Source organism: Prionailurus bengalensis, chromosome E4, assembly GCF_016509475.1.
Source record: "Prionailurus bengalensis isolate Pbe53 chromosome E4, Fcat_Pben_1.1_paternal_pri, whole genome shotgun sequence".
Classification (NCBI taxonomy): domain Eukaryota; kingdom Metazoa; phylum Chordata; class Mammalia; order Carnivora; family Felidae; genus Prionailurus; species Prionailurus bengalensis.
Window position 1 is genome coordinate 68,085,637 of NC_057360.1, and position 23,887 is coordinate 68,109,523.

Consider the following 23,887-nt stretch of genomic DNA (forward strand, 5'->3'; position numbering starts at 1 on the left):
GAGTGTGAATCTTAAATTATTATTATTTCTTCCTGTCGCTTACACCCAAGGTGGGGGCAGGGGAAGAGGAGGGGAAGAGGAGAGGGGGGACTCGCCTCCCCCCCTAAGGCACTGAGTGGAGAAGCCGCAAGGGGGGAGGGGGGAGGTCACATTGTCCTCACTCTCTGGGGCTAGGCCCCAGGTCTCCCCAGCCCTGGGCTCCCCCATCACCTGAAATGCTAAGATGAGGCCCAGGGCCACCTGACCTCCCCCAACCCCAATATATTACATCATCACTTTTTAAATAGATACAGGGACTGGTCCCGCTACCCCCTCCCTGTGACACCCCCTCACTATTGGGGGTACCTGGGCAGCTGTGCAAATGGGCATGAGGGTGCATGGGAGGAAGGGAGAGCACCGGGCCCCTTAACCTGCCCCTTTTAAGGAGGGGGAGGGGCCGCCAGGCCAGGGAGGGGAAATAGTGCAAGGCAGAGCCCAGGCCGCAAGGGGGGGGGGGGAGGGGGGGCAGCACCCAGCGAGGACGGGAGGGGGGGCAGTTGCCCCCACCCCCAGCAGAATTGGGTAGTTAAAAATCTGAAACTAGATTTCAACAAGACCAACAGAAGAGGCTATGTACAGAACCGGGGTGGATTCAATCCTAAGGGAAGAGCGAGGGGGCTGCCCTCCGAGACCCCCGCAGGGCGGCCGGGCCGGCAGGGGTCTGGGAGCGGAACCCCTTCGGCGCTCTCCCGGCGGCGCGCCCGCGGGTCCCCGGAGCGGCCGCCAGGGGGCGCCCGCCCGCGCGCTCCGCAGGCCCGCAGCCCCTCACCCCGTCCCCGAGCCCGCGCCGCGCCAGCCCGGGGGCGGCGTGAGTCAGGGGCGGCCCGGCGGCGGCTCCGGCTCGCACCTGGGCGGGAGGAGGAGAGGAGGGCAGGAGCCACCCGGCCCGCCCTGCCCTCTGGCCCCGGGGAGGGAGCGGCGGGAACAAGACATTCCCTGCCCGGGGACGCGGGAGGGGAGGGCAGGGCCGGGGCGGAGAGCCGAGCGGAGCGGGCCCCTCCCGCTGCCCCCAGGGGCGGGCGAGCCACTCAGGCCACCCCGCCCCCTTCTCCTCCAGGACCCCGTGACTCAGCGCTCGGAGCCTGGCGGGGGGCGGGGGGCGGGGGACGGGGGACGGGGGGGGCGGGGGGGCGCGAGGATGGCTCCTTCCTGCGGGGCCCAGTCCCCCAGGCTTTCCAGCTTCTACCTCGCTTTCCCCCACCTACCCTTCCTTCGCCGCCCCCCTTTGCATAATTCACTGCCAGGAAAAGGGAACAGAAACCAGGAAGGAGGGGTCTCGGAAGGGAAGGGAGGGGCGGTCCTTCACCCCCTGACGCAGCCAAAACCCCTAGGGGCATGGGGGCGGGGCAAGACTTTGGTCCCAAGCCCCCCACCCCCTGGAAACCCGCATAGCCGAAGAGGGACCCCACAAATCAGAAATACATTATTGCTTCTACTCCCCAGGAGCAGCTGGGGATAGGGACCCCACCTTTACAATAGAGCTGTAAATATACTATCCTGCGTCACTCCTTGGGAGATCACCCCAGTCTGGGGAGCCTCTACCCCAAAACCTTCTCAGCTTGGAACTGGAATGAGGGTTCTGGGGGGCGCGGGGGAAGGGGCAGATCTCTGAAGCCGGGGAGGCCCAGAGCCCCGACCCCGGCTCTGTCCGTCCCGCCCACTCCCACTGCTTGGCAGCGGCGGCCCGGCCTCGCGCTGCGCCAGCCCGGCCGCTCGGCCCTCTCTAAGAGGACTCCATGGCACCTTCGGCCTGCGGCGTACTGGGTGCCCCCTCCTCCTCCTCGTCATCAGGGGGCCCCAGGGCGGCGACCGGAGGGCCGGTAGGGGCTGACTGCTCCCAGAATCGGGCCAGAGAGAGGCGGAAGGTGTCCAAGTGGCCGTTGGAGAGGTCGAGGCCCGCGGGGGACGGGGCGGCGGCGGAGGGCGGTGGGTAGTGGGGTGGCGCGTCGTCCTTCCGGCGCCGCCGGGTGCGCACCTCCAGGCAGTTCTGGCCCTTGAGGTGGCGCTGCAGGTGGTCCTCCTTGGCGAAGGCCTTGTGGCACAGGTGGCACTCGTAGGGCCGGTCCCCCGTGTGCAGGTGCATGTGGTTCTTGAGGTCGTAGCTGTGCAGGAAGCGGGCTGGGCAGTGCGGGCACGAGTAAGGCCGCTCTCCGGTGTGCTTCCGCATGTGAATCTTCAGCTTGTCGTTCCTGGCCGGGCGGGGGCGCAAGGGAGCGGGTTCAGGACAGGACCCTGGCTGGCTCCTCCGGGCCAGGTCCCTGGGGTCTCGGCCCTCTGGCCCTCTGGTCCCTCTGCCTCGGGCTGCCTCTTACCGCCCGGGACGCCCTTGCTGACTGCTCCCAGCTTAGGCCGGCGCGGCCTCCCCGCCTCCAACACCAAACCTCTCCTGCCCCAGACCCACGTGCCTTGACCTTCCTTCTCCCGGCCTCCCAGGTTTGTGCGGGTCACTCCGGTCACAGCCACACCTCCAGCCCTTCCAGGACCACCTGCTCCCCACCCGGGGTCTCCTAACTCCCCTCTCTGCACCCCTCCCCACGGGTGCTTACCGGGTGAAGCGGACGCCGCAGACCTCGCAGGCGAAGGGCTTCTCGCCCGTGTGGGTCCTCATGTGGCGGGGCAGCTTGCCCGCCCCGTGGATGATCTTGTGACAGACGGGGCACTCCTGGGGCATCTGGGAGCGGCGTTTGCGCACCAGCTTGTCCTGGCCGTCCAGGCCCGGCGCGAGGGCGTCCTGGTGCAGCGAACTCAGGTAGGCCATCAGGTCAGGATCGATGGCGTCCTCGTCTGAGCCCAGCTCCTCCGGGGACAGAGGGGGCCCACCCCCCTGCGCCAGCCCGTAGGCGGTGGAGTACACGGGCTCCTCCTCTTCTTCCTCACCCTCATAGGCCTCGTAGGTCAGGGGCCCCTCGGGGGGTGAAGCAGTCCCGGCTGGAGGGCTGTAGCCGTCCCCCGGCCCGCTGCCCGCACTGCCACCCACCCTGGCCCCCTCCTCCTCCTCGTAGGTCACGGGTTGGCTGGGCACCGCGGGCACCTCGGGCACTAAGTGGTTCGCCCGGGCCCCCTTGGTCTGCAGGAACGCTTTCCGGGGCTTGCGGCTGCGGCGGGCCACGGGCCGAGGGGGCGGCGGGGGCGGGGGCGGGCGGGGCGCCTGCGGGGGGCTGTCTTCGCCATCGGGAACTCCCGCGGCCGTGGCCGTGGCCGTGGCGAAGGCCTCCAGGTACTGGCGGGCCCGCTCACAGTCGTCCTCGTCGGGGCTGGGGGCTTCCAGGCCGCTGCCCTGCAGAATCTCCATGCAGGCAGCGATGACACACGGGATCTCCAGCAGCCGGGCGGCCTGGAGCACGGCGGGCATGTTGGCGCTGCTGGTCGTCAGCGTGGCCGTGTAGGCGAACTCGAGCAGGGCGCCCAGGGCCTCGGGCCCCACGAAGTCCAGCTCGCACACGCCGGCGCCCGCCCCCCCGGCGGCCGGCCCGCCACCCCCGGCCCCCGAGACGGCGCCGCCACCGCCCTCGGTGAACAGCTTCTTGAAGTAGTGGCTGCAGGCGGCCAGCACGGCCCGGTGGGTGCGGTATTCGAGGCCCTGCGTCCGGATGGTGAGGTCGCAGAGGTGGCCCAGCTGGCGCTGTTCGTTGAGGCAGCTCAGGAGCTCGCTGCTGTGGTCTGGGAACGGGATCCCGATGAGGTCGTCCTCGGGGCTCCCCATCTTTTTCTGTAGGGTTGAGGAGAGGGAGAGGGTGAGAGCACTCTGCCCTGCGAGGGGGTCCGAGGAGGGAGCCGCGGGGTCGGCCGGATACTCTAAGTGTTTCTACCCATTCGGTCTTGCGCGAGCCCCGAGTCCCAACTAGCACCTTGTCTCCTCACAGACAGGGAACCCGACGTGCAGGCAGGTGAAGCGACTTTCCAAGGTACGTGCTGAACGGCGTTCAAAGCCAGGCCGTGGGCCCAAGTCCTGTTCCCAACTGCTGTGCACAGTCCTGCCTGCCTCTGGGTGCGCAGGAGCCCGGACTTGCCCACGGAACCTTCTCTAGAGACCCGTCCGCTTCACCCGCCCCCCTCCCCATGCCTTTGGAGGAAGCACTGGGCTGGGGGACAGGACATGTGGGGAGGCTCCATAAAGTGGCCAAAGGATTCGGGGCTCAATCATCTGGGGAGTGGGGTGACAGTCTGTGACGGAGCCTCCCCACAGCCAGAGAGGCCAAGGACGGAGCCGAGACTCACGCTGGACCCAGGCGCGCTCCCGCCCGGCCATGTCGTTAAATCAAGTCGTCCCCACGAAGGGCCTGGCGCGCTCACCAGGAGGCCTCCTGCACCTTCACCTTCCTCCTCCCCTCCCCCACCCACTAAAAGTTCATCTCCCCTTTTAGATTCCACCCCCCACCCCAGGCCAAAAGGGAAATACAGCTCCCAGCACCCCCCCCCCACATCCTCCCCTCCCCCAGGGGGCCAGGGAGCAGCCACCCTGTGCTGGGGTGTCGCTGGCTGGCTCGGGTGCTTCCTGCCCCGCACAGATAAGCATCGTCCCCGCCCCCTCCCCCACTGCCAATAGGCCAGGTTCCAGTCCCACCCCTCCCCACCTCGCTCCCGCCAGGCCACCACCTCTCCCTCCCCACCGGGTGGTGGTGCCCCCGCTGGCTGGCCGGTCAGGAGAGCCCCCCTCTCTAGAGGGCCGTCCCCACCACCACCCCCCCCCCGCCCCCGTGCTGCCCTCTCTGAGGCACAGAGACACGGCGGCCCCCCCAAGGGGGTGGAGGGCAGGGGGGTGGTAGAGTGGGTCTGGCCTGGAAGTGGGGTGTCTGCTGCCATCTTGCTCAGTGACTTTGGACAAGTCCCTTCTCTCTGTGCGTCAGTTTCCTCAGCTGTACCAGGAGTGGGCAGAAGGCCCAAGGACTCAGCCCTTTAGCCCTGACCTTTGGTGGGTCTGGAGCCACTGGAGACAGAGTCCGGGCCTGGAAAGAGCTGTGCTCCGGACGCAGCCAGGCTTGACTCTGTGGCTGACTAGCTCGGTGGCTTTCAACACAACATCTATAGTCTCTGGGCCTCCTTCCTGGTCAAAGATACAGGATAATTCCTCCGGATTCCTAGGGCTGTGGTGGCGGCTGAGTGAGACCGTGTGCTGGCCTAGGGGCTGACACACACATTCTGGCCTTGGGAGGGAGAAGCAAGGCCTCACCCAGGGGCAGATTCCACTCTACAGATGGCCTCTGCTGGGAAACAGCTTGGGGACAGCTGGGTCTCTCTCCCTCAAGTCACCCCAAGGAGTCAGGTTACTACTAGCTACATGACCTTGGGTAAGTCACTTCCTTCCCCCACCCCAGGAGGCCCGTTTCCTCGTCCATAATATTAAAGTCCCCAGGGTGGGTCCCACCGACACTGGTCAGTGTCGTCTTCACCACTGCCAACGGCCGCTCAGCCCTGGCCACTGGGGCGAAAAGTTTTTTTCGGGAGTTGGGGGAGTCAGGGGCCACAGATTTCCTCTTTAGAGCACAAGACCCGCATTGTCTCCGCCCGCCTCCGGCCGGTCACCTGCATAGAAGCCTTAAGTGAGCCTCACCCATGTGTCTGTCTCTCGTAAGTTGCAAGTTGTGCCCAGATGCCCTCAGCGAGGCCCTTGCTCCCACCCTGGGTCCCCACATCCCATCTCTCCCTGGGGGCAGCCCCGGGCCCCTTTGGTTCTCCTGTCTGCACTTTACAAACTGAACGAGGGGCAAACAGCCCCAGAACTTAGGAACAGACAAAAAACCGGGTGGGCGCCCTCCTGAGCCCAAGCGGATCCTGTCCCTCCTGAGGGGGACGGGTGGGGCTATCCTCGCTGTCCATTGGCCTGGAGCTGGGCACCCGCAGGCACGTGGCTCACCCCATCCCTCTCCCTCCTTCCCTCCCCACCCCACCCATTCCTGCCGCTTGCTCAGCCCGCCTCCTTTCTCCCACCCCAGGGCCGGTCTCCGAGGCAACCTGGTGTGGCAGGGCACTGATTGGCCGACCCTGCTGTCAGGTCACAGGCTCAGGCTGGTTCACCACGCAACTCACACAGGACTTGGGCAAGGGTGGGTGTTTAACCCCTTAGGCCCAACTCCAATGCCCTTGGCCACGCGGTGGCAGCGCGGGAGGGGAGAGGCAGAGGACACACGTGGGAAGGGGAGGTGTCGGTAAGGTTCTCCAGCTCTGGGAGACTCCCCCTGCCCTCACCCAGGGCTCTGGCACCAATGCCAACTTAGGTGTCGCCTGGAGCTACCCTGGTGCCAACCAGGCCACGGGGGCACTCCTAGCCCCGTCATCGGGGGGCGGGGGTGGGGAACCGGTGCCAGGATGCCCACCCCACCTCGGGCACCCTTCCCACATCTGCATCCCAAAGGGCCCGGCCCCCTGACGCCCCGTGAGGGCGGCCCATCCCCACCCAGCCCGGCATGCCCCCTCTTGCTGAGGCCTTGTGGGCATGGGTGTGTGTGGAGGTTGGGGGGGGCGGCTGTGCCAGGGAACCAGGCGAGGTCTGTTTGGTCTGTTTGCCTGGTAGGGGAAGAACCGGGGGCCCCGCCCCATCACTCCCCCTTTCCCGCCACCCCCCCAGGCTCCCCTCACTGTCAGGCCTGCTAGACCGGCCAAGCAGGTGGGCAGCTCTCTTGAAACTGGGCCCTGAGTCAAGCCTGCCCCATCTTTGCTGGGGGGGAAGACTTTGGGGTGAGGAAGGTAGAAGGGGGCAAAGGTAGGAGCCCCACCAGGTACCTCTCCGCACCCAGGGGCACCCGCCAGCGTGTGTCCGCCACCAAGAATCAAAGGATAGAGAGCAGTGGCCCTGCTAGGAAGGGAGGGGGCTGTAACTCCTTCCGGGTGCTGACCTCAGACGGTGTCCAGTGCGGTGCCGGGGGCGCCGGGGCCACCCCTGCCGACTGGGGCCAGGCGAGGAGAGGGGATACGGCCCCATCGGCCGGCCGATGAGTAAAGCTGGCCCCCCTTCCCCACAGCCTGCGGATTAGGGGAGTGAGGCTTAGTGTGGGGGGCAGCAGGCGGAACCGGGATTAGCGGCAGAGAAAATAGATATGGGGCCGAGACGCGGGCGCACAGACCCCCCCCCCCCCAAAGGCTTCTCCAGGTGCAGCAGCTGGGGGCGAGGGAGGCTGAGACCTGGCCGGGACATCCTCCGGCCAGAGTGATGGAGGCCTGAGGCGCTTCTCAGTGCCCCCCCTCCTGTCTTGCCTGGCCGCCCCTCCCTCTTACTTCTCTCTCTTTTCTGCCCCCCCCCGCCCCCCCCCCAACTCCAGCCTCAGGTTCTCTTCCTGTTTTTTTGGAGCTAAGTTTTGCACGCAGACGGGGCTTTGGCCTGTGGCGGGACCAGGGGGGTGGGGAAGTGGGACGACGGGGCCAAAGTCCTCAGGGACCCAGGAGTCCCGGCTCCCCAGCCTCTCCTACACTTCCTGGGGCTGCTGGGACCCAGGGGCTGTGGCCATCTGGACCGCCCAGCTGGGAAGGCAGGGTGAGGGGCCGGTAAGGGCTCGGAGGGCAAGGCCCCCTGCCCTGGGGGTGCCCCGGGGGCGTGTACGGAGTCCCACCCCAGCCCCTCCAAGCGAGTGCGTGCCCTGCCCATCCCCCACATGCCGCTTCCCCCCTCCTAACCTCACCACCCCCAGCACTCACACTTCCTGGGGGCCAGGCGGGGAAGGGAGACCGCAAGCCACGAAGGGGGAAGGAGGCCAGGGGAGCTGGCTGCTTCCCGGTGCTGTGGGGGTTAAGCCTCTCCTCCCTCAAAACGCCCAATTCCCGGTGCTGTGACCCCTGGAAGGAAGGAGGCCTCCGTGCTCCCCTCCACCTTCCCTTCCCTGACATCAGGACACGGCCCTCGCCCGCCCTGCAGGGCACAGGCCAACCTGGCGGGTGTGAGGGGCGCAAGATGGCAGAGATGTGGCCTTCCTCCTTTACCTCTGGGGACCCCTGCTCATCAGCCACCCTGTGCTCCTGGACCCCCTCCTTGGCCTCTTCTTCCTGTCCCCTTGCTCCCTGGCCTGCCTGTCCCCTGACCAAGACGACACGCATCCTTGCCGGCCCCTGCCTCCACTCTAGGCATCCGTGTCCCTCAGGCCCCAGGAGCCACCCCAGCCTCTCCTGTCTCCGCTGCTTTGTCCCTCAGGTGTGGGCCCAGCCTGTCCCGCTGCCTCCACTCCCCTCTGCTCCGGGCAGCACCCCTTCCCCTCTCCCCAGGCTGGTGGGCAGAGAGGGGCGGCAGCATTCCATCAAGCAGCCAGGCCTGCCTTCCAAGGCCTGGTCTTGCCATGGGATGGCCACGTCCAGGGCACCCGGGCCCCGCTTCTGGAAGAAGCACAGGATCGAAATTTGGGGGCCAGCTGGAGAGGATGGGTGGTGGGGTGGGGGTGCGGAGAGAGCGGATGTGGGGTGGGGTGGAGGGGGGGACAACCCAGGCCTCTCTGCCCGTCAGAGTTTCCAGCCCTGGAGCTGCTGGGCTTTCCCCGGAGTGCCCACCCTGGGCCAGGCAACCTCGTACCTGGACAGACCCTGGCCATCAGGGTTCCCAGCAGGAGCTGCCCGGGCAGCACCGGCTCCCCTTAGGGCCCGAGGAGACGGCACAAGGTGCCAGGGTCTGCCCTGTGCCCACCCCCTCCCCCCAGCCTAGCGTCTCAGGCCGGGTAACCGAGCCGGCTGGTAACCCCACACCCGCCAAGCCGCGGGCAGAAACCTGAGCCCCCCAGCCCCAGAGGACACCCCAGCCCGATCCCCGGAGCCCGGCTCTCTGCCAGCCTGTCCAACCTCCTGTCCTGGCCCAGCGATCCCTCGGCTCCCGTAGGCCCCTTCTGCTCCCCTGTCCTCCTGGGTCCCCTGAATGCTGAAGCTTTCCCACACACCAGCTCTTCAGACCCTCAGCTCCCCACACCTTCCCAGGGAAGTTTGGACACCCTCTTCCTAGCCTGTTTTTCAGTCCCTCTCTGACCCTTGGCCAATTCTAGGCCTCCAAGCCTCCCCTGGGGCCTGATCTCCCAAGCCAGAGAAGGGCCTACTCACCTGAACGCTGAGGGGCCTCTCCGGCAACTCCTCTTGGCCCCTGGGGGGAGCAGGTTGGGAGGGGTGGGGGAGGGCCGGGCTGGGGGGGGGGGAGGTGGGGTGGCTGTTCCCCGCTCCAGCTCCCTCCTTCAAAGGGGCCGCCCACGACCTGGCCCAGCCCCTCCCCCCTACAGCCTTAACCCTCTGGGTGCTGCCCCCCCTCCCCCCCAGCTTGGAGGGAGGGGTTACCGGAGGGCTGGCAGCGTGGGAGAGGGCCTAAAGTCTCTGCCTGTGGTGCCCGAAGCCCCAGCTGTACCCACCCCCGCTCGTCCTCGCTCAGTCCCGAAAGGGGAAAAGGTGAGCGTAGGCAAGGTAGGAGCCGGGACAGTCCAGGAGGACAGAGGTGAGGAGGAGCCACGGGAGAGGCTGCTGGAGGTGGGACCAGGAGAAGGAAGAAGGGAGGGGAGGGGACAGGAGGCGGCAGTGGCCGGGAGAGGGAGGAGGGGAACCCTGGACAGTCAGTGCCAGGGCTGACAGGTGCCCAGGTCCCAGCCCCTCAGGGCACGCGGTCCCAGAGGGGACCACGGGGAGGCCCTCCGGACTCCAGTGGTCCCCTCGGACCCCTGGGAGCTGGCCGAATTCTCCCCCCCCCCCCACCCCTCCGCCTGCATGGGCCGGGGCCCTCAGGGGCTGGGCAAGGCGGCACCCCGCCCTCCCTGCGCCTCACCCCAAACCCACTCACATACCACAGCTCCTTGCCCGGGCGCCAGCCCCTGCCAACCAGGCCAGGGGGCAGCACTCATGCCAGCCCCCAATGGCCAGGGGGACCAGGGGGACGGGGCTGGCCTGAGGGGGCGGACAGATGGGGGGAGCTGAGGGCACCGAAAGAGGAAGGAGCCAGGAGGGGGCATCTGCTGGGAAGCGCCTAGCCCCACCCCTTGCGCAAGCTGCCACCCTGGCCGGTTGGGTGGGACCCGCCTGGGCCTGAGGGGCAACTCAGGAGGGCTGTGAGCCCAGAGATGGGTGGGCCACAAAGTTCCCCTCCAACTCCTAGGGTCTCTTATTCCTGGAACAAGGGGTACCCTAATGTTCCCTAGATGCGAGGCGATCCAGGCCCTCCCGGGGTGGGGAGGACCACAGAAATGCCCCCTAAAACACCCCTCCCCTTTCCCCCCAACAGCTGCTGGCTCAGTGCCGCTGGCCTGCTGCCCCTCACCAGCTCCCGGCCCGGCTGGCACCTACCCACCAGGATGCTGGCAGTCCTGGCCTCCTCTCCCTCCTACCCCCCTGCTCCCGGTGCCCCGTGCCAACTGTGGGCCTGGGGTGGGGGAGGGTCACCCCTGTGCCTTGGTGCCAGTCAGGCGGGTCCGGGCCCCTAGGTGCTACAGATAAGGCCCAAGACCCTGTTCTCGAGCCATCTCCTCAAGAGGCAGCGCACAAGTCAGGGCCTACACGAGAGCCCAGGAGACTGTGGACAGCCTAGTGAACACTCATTGAAAGCTCCATTCCCCAAAGTGGGTGCCAGCCTCCCAGCATTCCCTCTGCTTGGACATTTGCTTGGGCACCAAAGTCCCCACAATTCCTGAGAGCCTTGGTGCCCGCAGCCTGCAAGAGAGTGGGGTGGGGCTGCTCTCTGCCCTTTGATCCCCATAAAGGCAGGGAACCAGCCTAGAGGGCAGGGGGCAGGGAAGGGGCCCCTCCATTTTACCCCTGCCAGGGGCAGCAGGGCAGGGTGGGGGCACCTCTTGGGTGGGGCCCTATGGTAAGAATGGTAGCCTGTCCCAGCAGAGGAGAGGGATGTTAATCATGGGTACGTGGTGTCATGTGGGCACAGGACGGTGAGAACGGGGCGGGGTGGGAGATGCAGAGGGTACCCACCTTCCAATTCATGCCTGTCCTGGCTTTTACTCTCATCTTGCAACGTTTCCAGACTTAACCAAAGTGAGAGCGCAAAGAGGACTACAACTCCCAGTATGCACCACAATTGCTCTGCATGTACCTTGGGAGTTGTAGTTCCCAAGAGAAGTCCTGCGTGCTCTTCCCCAGAGCCTTGCTGATGGGGACAGGAGGGCAGAGCAGAGGACTTGGTCAGAAGTCTCTAAGGGGACTGTGTTTGGAAGAGGTAAAAGGCCAGGAGGTCCACGGTGGGGCGAGAGGACCCCTTCTCCCAGGCGAAGGGGAGGAAAGGAGGAAGGAAGGAGGAGAGGATGTCTGTTGAAAGGGGCATATGGGTGGGGAGGAGTTGGGGGGGGGGTGGAAACAGGAAGGAAACTGAAGCCAGAGACATGAGGTCGAAAGCAAAGGCCTGGTGGAGCCTGACTCCGAAGCCTGGCAGGGACTGGGAAAGCATTTCCCCTGCCATTCTGGTGGCCTGGGGGCTCTAAGAGGAATTAGTGACGTCAACTGATAGCTGGCTGGTGTGCTTGTTGGGGTCACTGGCTCCATTTGCCTGCCACAGGCCCTCTTTTGCCTGGGGCGCCTTTCAACCTCTGGATCTGGCGCAGGTATTTGCTGGCTGGAGAAATCTGAAGGCTGACTTGGTTCTGGGATGATAGGAGGCGGAGGAAGAGGATGGGGGAGGTCAGGGCCAGGCCTGATGGGGAGTGTGCTGGGGGGAGGTCCATGTGGGGTTAGGTCCAGGTGTGAGGTCAAGGAATCATGCTGGCAAATGAGGACGCTACCTTCCAGGACCAAGGCCATGGCAGCTGGGAGGCCTGGGCGAAGAGAGGGCTAAGTCGCCAAGGCTACCAGCCTCCACCCACCCCAACCAAGGGATGCAGTGGAGAGGGCAGCCCTCTTCGCTTTCCCTGTGGAATTTGCCAAAGGTAGCTTTCCCTCTGGGCCAGACAGCCTTGAACGTTAAAGGTGGCAACTCAGGGGTCAGATGTCAGCTGGGTGTCTTTCCTTAGTAGGGGGTGGAGGTCAGAAGTGGGCAGAGGTTCTGTTTTGAGGCCGCTTTCTCTGGGCTCCCCAAGGCTCTCAGATAGATGCTTACAGGCCCCAGCTAAGACTCTTGCCAAGACCTGAGTGTGGCTGGGGCAGGGGTGGGGGGGAGGTCTTCCTTGCCCCTCCAAAGCCCTTGATAGTGGACGACAGTCGCTCTAACCCCTTCCCCCCAGTCCCCCAGGCCCGCCTTGGCGCTTGGCCGCCTGTGTGTTGGCAGGACTAGGGGTGGGGGGGCAGCGAGGCAACTTCAAACTGTCCGGGCAAAACGTCAAGTTTACTCACGAGTTTACTCAGCAGAAGGAGGGGGAAGAGGCTAGAGCGACACACCCCATGCCAGGGTCCTAGCCATCTCCTCTCCCCACCTTCCTCCCCCCCTCCACTCTTCTCTTCAGCCCTAGGCAGTAGGCATAGGCCCCAAGGCCTGGTGGCCAGAGAGCCTTAACTTTCAGAAGGTCAAGGAACCAAGCAGGCCGGAGGCAGGAAGCCCCGAAGCAGGTCCAGAGGCTCTGTCAGAGGGCAGTGCCCTGCCTGGAGCCCATTTACTACCCGGTCTTAGGGCCTTGGCCTTGACCAGAACTGGGCCTCTCAGCCACCAAGAAGGGGGCAGTACCAGGCCAGGCTTCCTCCATCCGGGCAGTCCCCCGGGCAGTGACTTCTGACCCCAAATGGCCAGTCCTAGGCTGCGCCTCAGGCAGCCTGGTGCCATCTGGGCGGCCATAAGATCAGGGGCTCGTCTGCTCCGTCTTGGCTTGGAATGGGGGGCCAGCACCCTATCTGACCTACTTCCCTTTCCTCCCCACCTGCTTTCATTCTCTGCTTCTCTCCCCCAGCCTTCACCGTCCCCACCCCAGAGGCGCTCCGCCCCCCCCATGCCCGCTGGGCCCCCTCCCCCACCCTTCCCCAGGGTGCCAAGTGCAGGCACACAAAGGGCCTGATGGTGCATTGTTAGCCCAGCCCCCGCTGCCCGCCGCGCCCTCCCGGGGCGGGCACTAGGCCAAGGAGGAGCTGGGGGCCCTGGGTGCCAGGGGGCACCACGGGGAAGGAGGAAGAGGTCAACACCTGTCTCCCAGACACTGGGGTCCACAGTAGCCAGAGCTTCGTACTGATGAGAGTGTCCTATCAGAGCAGGCCTCGCTCCCTGACACCTGAACCTAGTGGGCACTGCTCTCCTCCTTCCCCAGAGCCCCCTTCGGGTGGCAGTGACCGCTTTCTGACCCCTGTGTCAAGGCTGGGGGGCGGGTGTGGGACTCAAGGGAGGGGACAGCGTCTGGGGGTGCCGGCGGGCTGCACCATGCCTGCGGCAACCGTGTAACAGAGGCGCGCTGGGGGAGCTGGGGTCCCGGGGGCCGGGGACAGGAGGCACCGGCGGAGATTTCTTCTGGTTTCATCAGCTGCTCCAGGGGGAGCCCCCTGCTCTCCTCCCCAGCCACCAGTGACAGGGAGCACTCCCTGCCACCCAAACTCGGTCACAGCCACGTCCCTGTCCAGCCCTGCACCACACTCCTCACACCCGCTCTCCCCTCCCAGCCTGGTGCCCACTCCATGCCGGGTCTGCCAGGCAGGTACAGGGGTGACCAAACCAGTCGGTGTGTGCCGGGGAGCAGGAGGCCACCCCGTAATCCTCCAGGCCTCACCCCCCTACACACTGCACCCTCAGGGAGCAGAGAGTTCCCATCCTGGTTTAACCCCTCACAGCTCAGTCTGGCTCCCCCTGGCCCTGACCAACTGCCTCCCTCCGCCAGGAATAAGTTGGGGGAAGGGGGACTCTCTGCGCTGACTCACTCCCATTCCCGGCCGCAGCTAGGGGTCTGCGAGGCGGGCGGGCGGGGGTCAATTCAAGAACGCCCTCCACCTGGCCCGGAAGCCAGGACAGCCTGCTGGTCTCCCCCTCTCCTCAGCACCCACTTCCGGTGTCCCAAACTAGGTCAGCGGCGCTCGTTTCCTGTGGGTCAGCTAGCACCCGCGCCTCTGCCCCTCCCCTGCTCCGGACCCGGGCTCCCTGCCCCCCCCCCCAGGGCGCCCCGAGGTCTCACCACGTCTCAGCCGCCCTTTGATACGTGGGGGTTGTGCGGGGCGGGGGGCAGGGGACCCGCCCTCTCTCCAAACACCAGCAGGGCCGGGGCGCCTGGGCAGGCACGTGTCCGGGCACAACCCGCTGCCCACGCCGCCCCCCCACTCCCGCCCCCCCCCCCCCCGCTCTGGCCGGGACACGTCGCTCTCTTACTTGGGGTGGGGTGGGAGGAGAGAGCGAGAGCTGGGAATGGAAAGCGGCGCCCCCCACCCCTTTGAATGGCAGCCCTCTGTCAGCGGCGCTGCCAGTAGCTTCCACGACTACACAGTAGCGACCCCCACCCGGTGGAGGGGCAGGTGCGCGGGCGCCTCCCGGTCACCCACCCTCGCTGTCGGGTTCTAGGGGCCTGGGCCGGCTTGGGAAGGGTGGCGGCGGGAGCGGCGCCTGGAGGAAGGGACGGGGGCCCAATCGGTGTCGCCGGGACGTTGCGGCCGAGCCCCGCCACGGGAGAGGGAGCGCGGCTCCGGAGGCGCAGGAAACCGAATAGTCCAGCCGGTAACTTTCCCCCCAGCCGCGGCTCCTCCTGCGCTACCCCCGCCCCCCGTGCAACTGGCCCGGGTCCAGCCCACCGCGCCAGGGGGCGCGGGGGGGGGGGGCGCCGTGTCCTAGTTAGAGTCCGTCAGCCTTTCCATTCCCTCAGCCCGCGCGGCTCGGGGGTCTCCCCTCGAGTCACCGGGGACACTGGGGGAGCGCTCGGCGCCGCCTCACCCTCTCTCCATCCCGGAGCCGCCAGTCTGCCTGATCCCAGAAGTGCGGAGAAAGTTTCTGGGGACCCTCCGCCCACCTTTTCTCTCAGTTAAAATCAGTTCCAAAGCGTCGGGGTGCCGGGAAGGCGCAGGGAAGGGGAGTGGTGGGAGTCTGGTCTGCATGCGTGTGCGTGGGGGGGTCCCACTTCCAGGACAGACGAAGGACACTGCAGTAGTCTCGCGTCTGGGGGACCCCGAGCCGGCGACAAAAATGGGGTACACTCACCTCTCCGCCTTCGGGTCCGCGGGCCGGAACTGCTGAAGCACCGGGTGTGGAGAGAAGCGCGTCCCCCGCCGGGCCCGGGGGCTTGGGGCCCTGCGCCGGTCCTGGTCAGAAGGCCGCGGTCAGTCGCTCGCCGCTCTCTGCTGGGGGGCTCCTCCTCCGCAGTCCTCGGCCTCCTCCTGCCGCCCGCCCCCCCCTCGGCCGCCGAGAACCGTACATTCACCTGGCTCCCACCCGCCCCCCCCCTCTGGGCCCGCCTCACCTGTCCTGCTGTCTCACCTGTCCTCCCGCTGGCTTTCCCCCCATCCCTCCCCTCCCTCCCCCCGCCCCCTGCCACCCCCCAAACTCCCCCCCCAACCCTTAGCAACACCCTCTGTCACTTCCTGGTTTTTCACCCGCCCCCCCCAGGGCCCCCTCCCTCCGCCCAATAAGGATATAAACTTCAACCCCTCGGTCCAGCCAGTCCCCGCAGGGCGCAGATGGGTCCCTCCCTCCCTTTTCGCTCCCTTCCTCCAAGCTTTTACTTCGCTCTCCGAGCCTGGCCCACCCTCCTCTTTTTCCCTCCTTCTTTCCTACGGTCTCTCTCTCCCTCCACCTGCCGCGATCCCTCTCCCCCTCCCTCTCCCGCTTTCTCCTCTAGCCCCTATCTCTCCCAGTCCACCTTAACTCGAGCTCCGCCCCCGACCCCCATCCAGCCCTCCGCCGCTGCTCCGCCCCACCCCCTGCACTCCACCGCCCAGTCCGCCCATTGGCCTGGGCTCCCGCCCATCTCAAGTGGGTCCCGCCTTGCGTTCCGCCAGGGAGGGGGCGGAGTCGAGGGGGCCGGCCTGAAACCTGGAGGAGGGAAAGGGGGAGGGGGCAGTGTCCGCAGTGGCCCGGGAACCGAGCGCCCCCATCGAGGGCTCTCACAGTCCGTGAGGGGCTCTTGTGCGGTCACCTCCTCGGGAGGGAAGGGTAGGAGAGGTTAGAGACAGGCTGGGTGGGGGTGAGGCGGGGACTTCCAGGACCGAAGGAGGGGGTCCCGAGAGGGGCTATAATCAGGTCAGTGCCCCGGGAGGTAGGGGGAGGGGAGCCACCAGGCCACCAGCTTCAGCTCCTACGCCCCACCCCGCCTCCGAGGGAGCGGGGGAGTGGAGGCTGCGGGCACCCTGCCTCCCTCCCCACGCGTGACGGCGCCCCGCGGGGAGGGAGCGGCGCCCTGGGCAAGCGGCCTCTGCGCTCCAGCCGGTGCCCGCTGCGGCCTTGGCATTGTCAGAGGGGAGGGGCCGGGGCCGCGGCGGGGGGGGGGGGGGGCGGCGCGCTCTCGCTCCTGCACCCCGCCTCCATCCCGCCTGCTCCCTAAGTGGAGAAACTGAGTCTCTGCGAAGGAGGGACCCTCTCGACAGGGACTCGCTCGGAGACCCAGGTGGCTAGGGGAGCCTGGGTGTTTCAGGATGTGTATGTGGGTTCGGGGGGGGGGGGGGACAGAATGCGTACTTCAGCGCCCCCACAACTGAGGAAGGTGGCCGGTGGGGACGCTTCCAGCTGGGCCTGCAGCGCTGCGTCCCCCAGAGAGCCCCTCCCACTAGTGTAAAACGGAATCCAGTCCGGCCACGGGAGCCGGGTTCCGCTTCCCGCGGCCGGCCGGGCCGAACCGGGTCGGACTCGCCGCCTCCGCCCCAACCCCCACGCAGGGGGCCTCCCTCCCTTTCCAGCAGGTGGCTCCGCGGGGCACCAGCTCAACCTGTTGGACCACAATGGGCGGCGCCAGGGGGGCCCTGGCCCTCACCCGGGCTGACCCGGGATCCCCGCGCAGGGGGAGGGGCGGAGTCCGGGTCCCGCCCTCCCTCCTCTCCGGCCGTGACTCAGCCTCGGGGCCGCTGCCCTGCGCCCCAGCCAGGGGCGGAAAGTGTGAGGCGCCCCTGAGGGCCCAAGCCAAACCAAACAGCCCCCCACCTCAGACATTATCTCACTGGAGAATTAGGGGGGCTATAGGAAGGAGGGGGTGGCAGCAGGCTTGGGGCGCTCCCGCTCGCTCGATCCGCTCCGGGTTTTCCTATCCGCCCCGTCCCCCTTGGGCCCCGAGGCGGGTCACTGCTCCGGGTTTTCTTCTCGGCCCCGCCGGACAGATTCTAGTCGGTGAGTGCCCCGGAGTCGGTGGGGTCCAGGCAGGGTTTTTTTCCCTCCCTTCTCCAGCCGTCGGGGTCGCCCCAGACTGGGGAAGAGCCGCGCTGGGGCTGGGGGCAGGACGGCAGGGCCAGAAGGACACGTGAAACGGAAGGGGGCTGCATGGCCCCGGGGAAGAAGGGCAGGAAAGCGGTTCTGGGAGGGCAGAGCCTGGGCCTCCAGAGGCAGTAGGAGGGCGGGCGCCCTGGCACCAGCCCTTAGGTACAAAGAGACGAAAGGCGCCCAGTGCCTCGGGCCCGCCCCGTCCCCCAACTCTGGGGGTCGCCTCCTGAGCCTTGCTGGACCCAGCCTGAATCTGTGGGCACCCGGAATGCCATTCTCCAGTCTCGACAGCCCCGGAACCTCCTGTTTGTTCCTCAGTGACCCTCCCCACCCCCCAACCACCACCACGTTTCTCTTCTGGTCCATACAGCTTCCTTCCTGGCTCAGAAGTCGGAGGGGGGAACCCCGACTTGAAATTCCCGCCTCCCCTCTAACTCCTGGCCCTCACCGCGCCAAACCACTGAGTTGCGGCAGCCGAGAAACGCTGATTGCTGATTGGGGGCTGCCCCCCTCCCACGAAACTCCCGGCTGGGCCCCAGGGCCCCGCTGCCACCCCCGCCCCGCCGCCAGCGCCGGACTGGCACCGGGAACCCGAGGGCAGGTGTGCGGCCTGCAGGGGACCTCCTGGAGAGACGGGGGCCGGGGCGGAGGGCGGGGGCATCCCAGATCCGCACGTACAGACTTAAATCTCAGGCGACCAGCTAGACCTTAGTTTAGAGGAGAAAGTGGCAGGAGTTAATCCCTCCTCAGGAGGACTGTGTACCTGGGGCTGGGGACAGCGATTCTGAGTGACAGCCAGGTGCCCGGACTGGCTGGGCCACGTGCGCTCAGGGGCAGCTGCGGGAGAGTTAGATGCTTGCCGCGCGTGGAGGGAGAGGGCTTCTGGCGGAAGAAAGGCACGGCTCTGTGTGGGCGGGGTCCTGAATGAGTGGGTCTGGGGGCCTGTTTTGGAAGGGGTGGGGGGCTGAGCTGGAAGCGGAGCGACAGCCTGCGCTGGGCGCCCACCTCTTCCCCGCCCTCCCCCCCTTCCCCGGGCTGCCCCCGCTTCCCTCGAAAAACCCGCCGCCCAGGAAACCGCTGGGGGCGCACAGACCGCAGCCCCCCCCCCCGCCCGCCGCCCCCCGGCGCCCCCACCGCGACCGCCCAACCCACCTGAAGGGGCCGTGGCTGCCAGGGTTGCCCCCTCCCGCCGACTCCCCCCACACCTGCGGGCGCACTATTTATAACTCGGCGCCTATTCCGGGCCTCTGGGCGGGAGCCGGCTGCGCCTCAGCGCTAATCGTCTCCGGGATCTCTGCGCCCCCCAGGGCCGGGGGGGATAAATTTAGCCTCAGGAAGCTCGGGGAACATTTTCCAAAACTCCACGTCCCGGAGAAGGCGAAACAGAACCCCTCTGCCCTCAGCCTCCCTCCGGCCAACCGGCAGGCGGCGCAGGTGTCTCGGCTGCTCGTACCCAGCTGGGATCGGGTGGTGGGTGGCGGCCGAGAAGCTGGCACAGGTGAAGGACGGAAGGTCCTGGGGGCGGCGGCCAGAGGGGCGGGAGGACGGCCGGAAGAACGGCCAAAGGCCGGAGTAAAAAGTCTCGGCTGGCAGTGACTGAGAAAGGGGTTGGGGACTCCTGCCTTTCGAAGGGGAAATAACTCCTGTGCAAACGAGATGCAAGTAGGGACGCCGGGGATCGGGAAGATCGTGGTGGCCTTGGGGGTCCACGCCCCGGCGTGGGGGCAGCGACTGCCACACCCCTCTTCCCGCGCGCTTCTGAGCCTTGCTGCGAGAACTCAGGACCCCACCAAGATCTTTACTAAAATAGCCAGATGAGTGCGGGCGGCTCCTCCGACCACTTCGCCAGGACCCCTCTGCTCCACCTGCCTCTCGCACACCATGGAGGGTCTTCTATCGACGTGATCGGCTAGGAATCCTGGGTAGAATCCTTCTAGTGCTGCAGCATCTGGGGGTCGCTTCCAGCTTTGCCGAGGCTTCTTCCCGGTTTTACCCCGCCCCTTCCCCTTCCCCTTGTGGCCACTAGAGGGCCCCTGGGCGCCCAGGGGCAAATGAGCTAGCTCTTCCCCAGCCCTCCTATTCTTGGCACTCAGCTCCCCTCTTCCGCCATCTTCCGCCCTCCAATGAGCCCCGAGCGGAGTCTGGACCCTCCAAACGTGAGCTTCTCCCAGCTGGGAAGAGGACGTTGCAGGGAAGCGGCCGCATCTTTTTCCCTTGGAGAGCACTGGGGAGGTGTAGGCCGGAACCGGGTCCTGGCCTGTGTGGTCTAGGTGAAAAAGACGTATTTGGGACCCCCAAAGGAGCAGGCGGAGCTAGAGCAAGGCCGGCTGAGAGTGGAGGTGTGGGGAGGAGGTGGAGTGGGTGCAGAATGGGAGCGGGAGTCCTCCCCACACCTTTGCACGCTTGGCTCCGCCCCCAGGCCACCAGGCCACCACCTGAAGTGCAATATCAGAAGAGGAAGTCTGGCTGGCCCAGAGGAGCCCCGAATATGAGACGAGAAAATCGGGGTTCGCCAGCTGACTACTGCACTGCGGTGTACTGTGGGTTTGGCCTTCAGTGGGTCACGTCACCTCTCTTGGCCTGTTTCTTTCAAGCTAACCTGGGATAGTTGCCCTTGTCCAGCCTCCTTTTCAAGCGGGCTTGTGTAAGTGTCCAACACTGTAGTGTGGTAAGGGTTCTCAGAACGGCATACACGGTTTTTCTTTTCCTCCCCGCTCCTTCCCCCATACTTTCCACTCTCAGGGCTCTCTTGAGGGCTGACACTCCTCTTGGGCCACCCGCAGTCTCTCCTCTTCTCCCTCCGTCAACTTCCTGGGCCCTGCCTTCCGACACCTACCGCTTCCCTGGTGGCCTTCGCCAGACATCCCCTCCGCCGTCGAGGGCGCTTGTGCTCAGAACTCTGACTCTAGGATCCAGCCCGAGGCCCTGTCCCTGCTCAGTGGCTCAGTGGGAGTGGGGTCTGAGAAAGGAAAGGGAGAGGGGCACCTGGGAGGCTCAATCAGTTAAATGTCCCAACTCGGCTCAGGTCATGACCTCAGGGTTCATGAGTTGGAGCCCGGGGGCGGGGGGGGGGGGCGGGGGGGGGCTCTGGGCCGACAGCTCGGAGTCTGGATTCTGCTTCCGATTCTTTGTCTCCCTCTCTGTCTGCCCCTCCCCTGCTCACACTCTATCTCTCTAAAAGTAAATAAACATGAAAAACAGTTTTTTCTCCTCCTAAATATAAAAGTCAAACATGCTGGGGACGCCAGCATGGCTCAGTGGATTAAGCGTCCGACTTCGGTTCAGGTCCTGATCTCACGAATCACGAGTTCGATATCCGCCTGGGGCTCTGTGCTGACAGCTTGGAGCCTGGAGCCTGCTTTGGATTCTGTGTCTCCTTCTCCCTCTTTGCCCCTCCCCTGCTCATGCTCTCTATCTCAAAAATAAGTAAACAAGCAAACAAAAAAATTAGAAAAAAAAAAAAAAAGGAAAAGGGAGGCAGAAGGCCAGAGCTCGAGTCAGGGACGGGCCGACCAAGCAGGGGTGCAGGCTGTGAGGGGAGGCAGGAGCCCCACACTTGTGTGGCAAGGTGAATTCTGTGTCCTCCACCGCTAACCTCTCTCTGGTTGGATTCAAGCTCTTACCTCTTCCTACTGCTGTGTCCTGGGGTAGGTGGGCTCTGAAGGGACCCGGCGAGAAGGCTGACCTACCTGCATTTTGTGCAGGCCTGAAGGTCGCCAAGCTACCCGGATAAAGACTACCTTGAGCGGGAGTACTATGGAGAACCACGCTGCCGCAGGAAAGAGGGAGCAGGCTCCGTGTGTGCCCCTGCGGAGTCCCCGCCTGGTCGGAGGGGAAAAACCAGGGGGCAGCGCCGTGTGGAGACCACGTTAGCAACTCCGAGAATTCCTCCGGGCTCAGGGTGCCCGGCTGGCTCTGTCCGCAGAGTGCGTGATTCTCCGTCTCGGGGTTGTGAGTTCGAGCCCCATGTTGGGGCCAGATATTACTGAAAAATAGAAAAACTCTTAAAAAAAAAAAAAAGGAATGTGTATGCGCGCAGGCCAGCCCTTCTGTCCACTGCTCTCGCTATTAAGCCTGCCCTGAGCCACTGGCACGACACGACCTGCCTCACACCCACCCCAGCTCATAGCCCTCATCTTCTAATCACAACTATGTTCCTATTGTTTTGTTTACATTTTATTTCCTATCTCTGCCCACTGGAACGGAAGCTCCATGAGTCCTGGGGCCTCTTTTGCTCACCGCGGTGGTGTTGGTGCCGGGAGCAGGGGAATTGGCACACAGTGGGAGCTCCCTAACATTTGTTGCACGAACGAGGGAAGAGGAGGGCGAGGCGCGTGCAGCACTCTCTCCCGAATGCCCTCCCAGGGGCTGCTGAATCTGAGCCACCCCAGCGGGGAGAGTGGTCGTGGGGGGGGGGGTCACTTCTCACCAGAACTGCTTACTCTAGGTATGGGTCACCTTTACCAAGAGAGACAAAACACACCCAGAGGAAGTCTGGGAAAAGCTGGTCCCTGGGGTGAGGAGAGAGTCCCACACACCATCTCCAGGCTTGTGCCCCAGGACGGAAGGGAGGGGACAACAACTGGCCCCAAGAGGCTCTGCGGTTGTGGGGGGCTGAGTGGGCGTGTCGGGAAGTGTGAGCGAGATGGTGTCAGTGGCTGACGCGTGCCCACTGCTGGGCGTGATTCAGGGGCAGCGTGTGTTTCGGCTGCCGAGGGGAAGAGAGGGAGCGGTGCTCATTCTGGCTGTTTGTGCTTGTGCACGGTGACAAGCCTGAGGAACCTGCGTGGCCACCCGGGTGCCTTTCTCTTTCGGCCTCATGTGTGACCAGGGGGAGCAGGGCCCGACTTCCCGTGAGCTTGGGGCTTGCAAGGGCCCAGGGCTTCTCCCAAGATCCTCAAGGCAGGGAGCCGGCCAGGCCACGTCTTCTATTTGAGTTCCTGGCTTAAGGCGCGGGACCCCACCCAAGCCGGACCCCTCCCTACCCACCGGTTGGGAGGAACCTGGGCTTTCCACTCTCCACCCTCCCCAACCAGTGAGTCGGAAAACCTGGTTTTCGGTGTGGGTTGTATCCAGGACAACCTCCTTCCCTCCCATCTTTAAAAATGATTTTTTTGTAATGTTTATTTTTGAGAGGGGGGGGCCAGAGTGTGAGTGGGGGAGGGGCAGCAGACTCCAAAGCCAGCTCCCAGCTGTTAGCACAGAGCCTGACGAGGGTCTCGCACCCATGAACCGCAAGATCATGACCTGAGTCGGACGCTCCACCGACCAGGCCGCCCCTGCGCCCATCTCCTTCCCTCCCTGGTCTGAACGCTGGCTCTGGCTCCAAGACCCTTTCAGTGCTGAGTTGTTTGGAGTCCCTTTTAGACATTTAGCACGTTTGGCCTCAAGGCCTATTTATTTTATATAGAACATCTATATCCCTATTTTTTGTTTACATCTTATTTCCTGCCTCTGCCCAGCAGAACGTAAGCTCTGAGTACAGGGGCCTGTTTTGTTCACTGATGTGTTCAGAGCACCAGGATTGGCACACAGCAGATGGTATATGTATATACATACATATATATATATATATATATACACATATACATTTATGCACACACATGCACGCACACACAGTTTAGTGATCCTTAGCCCATTCCTGGCACTGAGTACAGAAAAATCAACCATCTAGGCCGGTGGGCTCACGGTGCGGGTCCCGCGGCAGTCTTATCTGGGTCCCGGCCAGCAGCCAGGCAGCTCCCGTGCACCTGCACCGGAGGTCCAGCAGAGGTGCGGGCGGGAACGGAGGCTGGCACAGGGCACAAACTCGAAGCAGGGTCCACACTTCCCCCGGTTGTTTGTGGCCCATCGTCAGTCAAGCACAGCTGGCCTGGAGGTGGGGGCCGGGGCGGGGGGGTGCTCGATGGGGGCTGGGCCCGGCGCTGGAGGAGAGAACGGGAAGCTGGGAGGCGGGCTCTGTCACAGAAGCTGTGGCCCTGCGCCTGGGTCTGGGACCCTGCCCACCCACCTGAGTGGTGCAGGGCGCGGGGGCAGGAGGGGAAGGGGTGGATCCAGGCCCACCTGAGCGGTGCAGGGGCGGGCGGGGCGGGGGCGGTCCCGGGGCATCAATCCAGCAGTTCCTTGATGCACCAGCAGCAGAGGAGGATGTAGGCAACTTCCTTCAGGGTCTGCTGCAGGCCCTCCCATCCTGTGCCCGTCTTCATGACCGGCACCTGGAACCCAGTGCCCCACAGGGCCCTTCTGAAAGAGAAAGGCAGGGCCTGGGCGAGGGGCTGTGTCCGGGGCTGCATATGGGCCGCAGCTCTGAGGCGCACAGAGCTGTCTCCCGGGCCTTTTATCAGCAGCGTCCCCACCCCCTCAGACCTCATGACTATGGGGACAAAGGCCCCGGGGTCTAGCACAGGGAAGGTTCTGGGCCCAAGAATGGGCTGAGTCAGCCTCCAATGGGCAGGGGTGGAGGCTGGGTTGGGGCAGGGGGGGTGGGCCGGCCACCCCGTCTTCTGTCCTCCGCAGCCAGGCCAGCCCAGCTTCCCTTCTCCCAGCCTGGCTCTCCAAACCTCGGCGTCCTGCCCGGGGTGCCTCTCCCCCAGGGGCTGGCGTGGCTCCTGACCCTGCCCTCCGGTGGGCTCCTGCCGAGTGTTCTGTGTACGTCCCCCCAGCACGTCC

General features: G+C 65.4%; 2 protein-coding genes across 5 annotated transcripts; both read right to left on the minus strand.

The window, feature by feature from the left end:
* Window positions 1–3: 3 nt before the first annotated feature.
* On the minus strand, window positions 4–15,218 carry ZBTB7B (zinc finger and BTB domain containing 7B). Of its 4 annotated transcripts, none has more exons than XM_043568775.1 (3): window positions 15,014–15,218; window positions 2,586–3,748; window positions 4–2,228 (listed from the first exon to the last, which is right to left on the minus strand). In XM_043568775.1, the coding sequence occupies exons 2-3, from the start codon at window positions 3,740–3,742 to the stop codon at window positions 1,763–1,765; spliced, it is 1,623 nt and encodes a 540-aa protein (XP_043424710.1). In that variant the 5' UTR covers window positions 3,743–3,748; window positions 15,014–15,218; the 3' UTR covers window positions 4–1,762. The 4 variants fall into 4 exon arrangements, with proteins under 4 accessions (XP_043424710.1, XP_043424714.1, XP_043424713.1 ...); XM_043568779.1 differs by lacking the exon at window positions 15,014–15,218 and adding an exon at window positions 9,046–9,150; XM_043568778.1 differs by lacking the exon at window positions 15,014–15,218 and adding an exon at window positions 6,873–7,186.
* Window positions 15,219–22,593: 7,375 nt separating this feature from the next.
* On the minus strand, window positions 22,594–23,857 carry LOC122476581 (lens epithelial protein). Its single transcript, XM_043569435.1, has 2 exons — window positions 23,282–23,857; window positions 22,594–23,142 (listed from the first exon to the last, which is right to left on the minus strand). Exon 1 carries the CDS (start codon window positions 23,587–23,589, stop codon window positions 23,326–23,328), a length of 264 nt encoding a protein of 87 aa, XP_043425370.1. The 5' UTR covers window positions 23,590–23,857; the 3' UTR covers window positions 22,594–23,142; window positions 23,282–23,325.
* Between the last annotated feature and the right edge of the window lie 30 nt (window positions 23,858–23,887).

Bases quoted from the DNA above. Each gene is read 5' to 3' on its own strand.
- LOC122476581 (XM_043569435.1), bottom strand. From the start codon at position 23,589: ATGAGGTCTGAGGGGGTGGGGACGCTGCTGATAAAAGGCCCGGGAGAC.
- ZBTB7B (XM_043568775.1), bottom strand. From the start codon at position 3,742: ATGGGGAGCCCCGAGGACGACCTCATCGGGATCCCGTTCCCAGACCAC. The intron at 2,229-2,585 runs GTAAGCACCCGT...CCGCCCGGCCAG, and splicing joins TGCGGCGTCCGCTTCACCCG to GAACGACAAGCTGAAGATTC.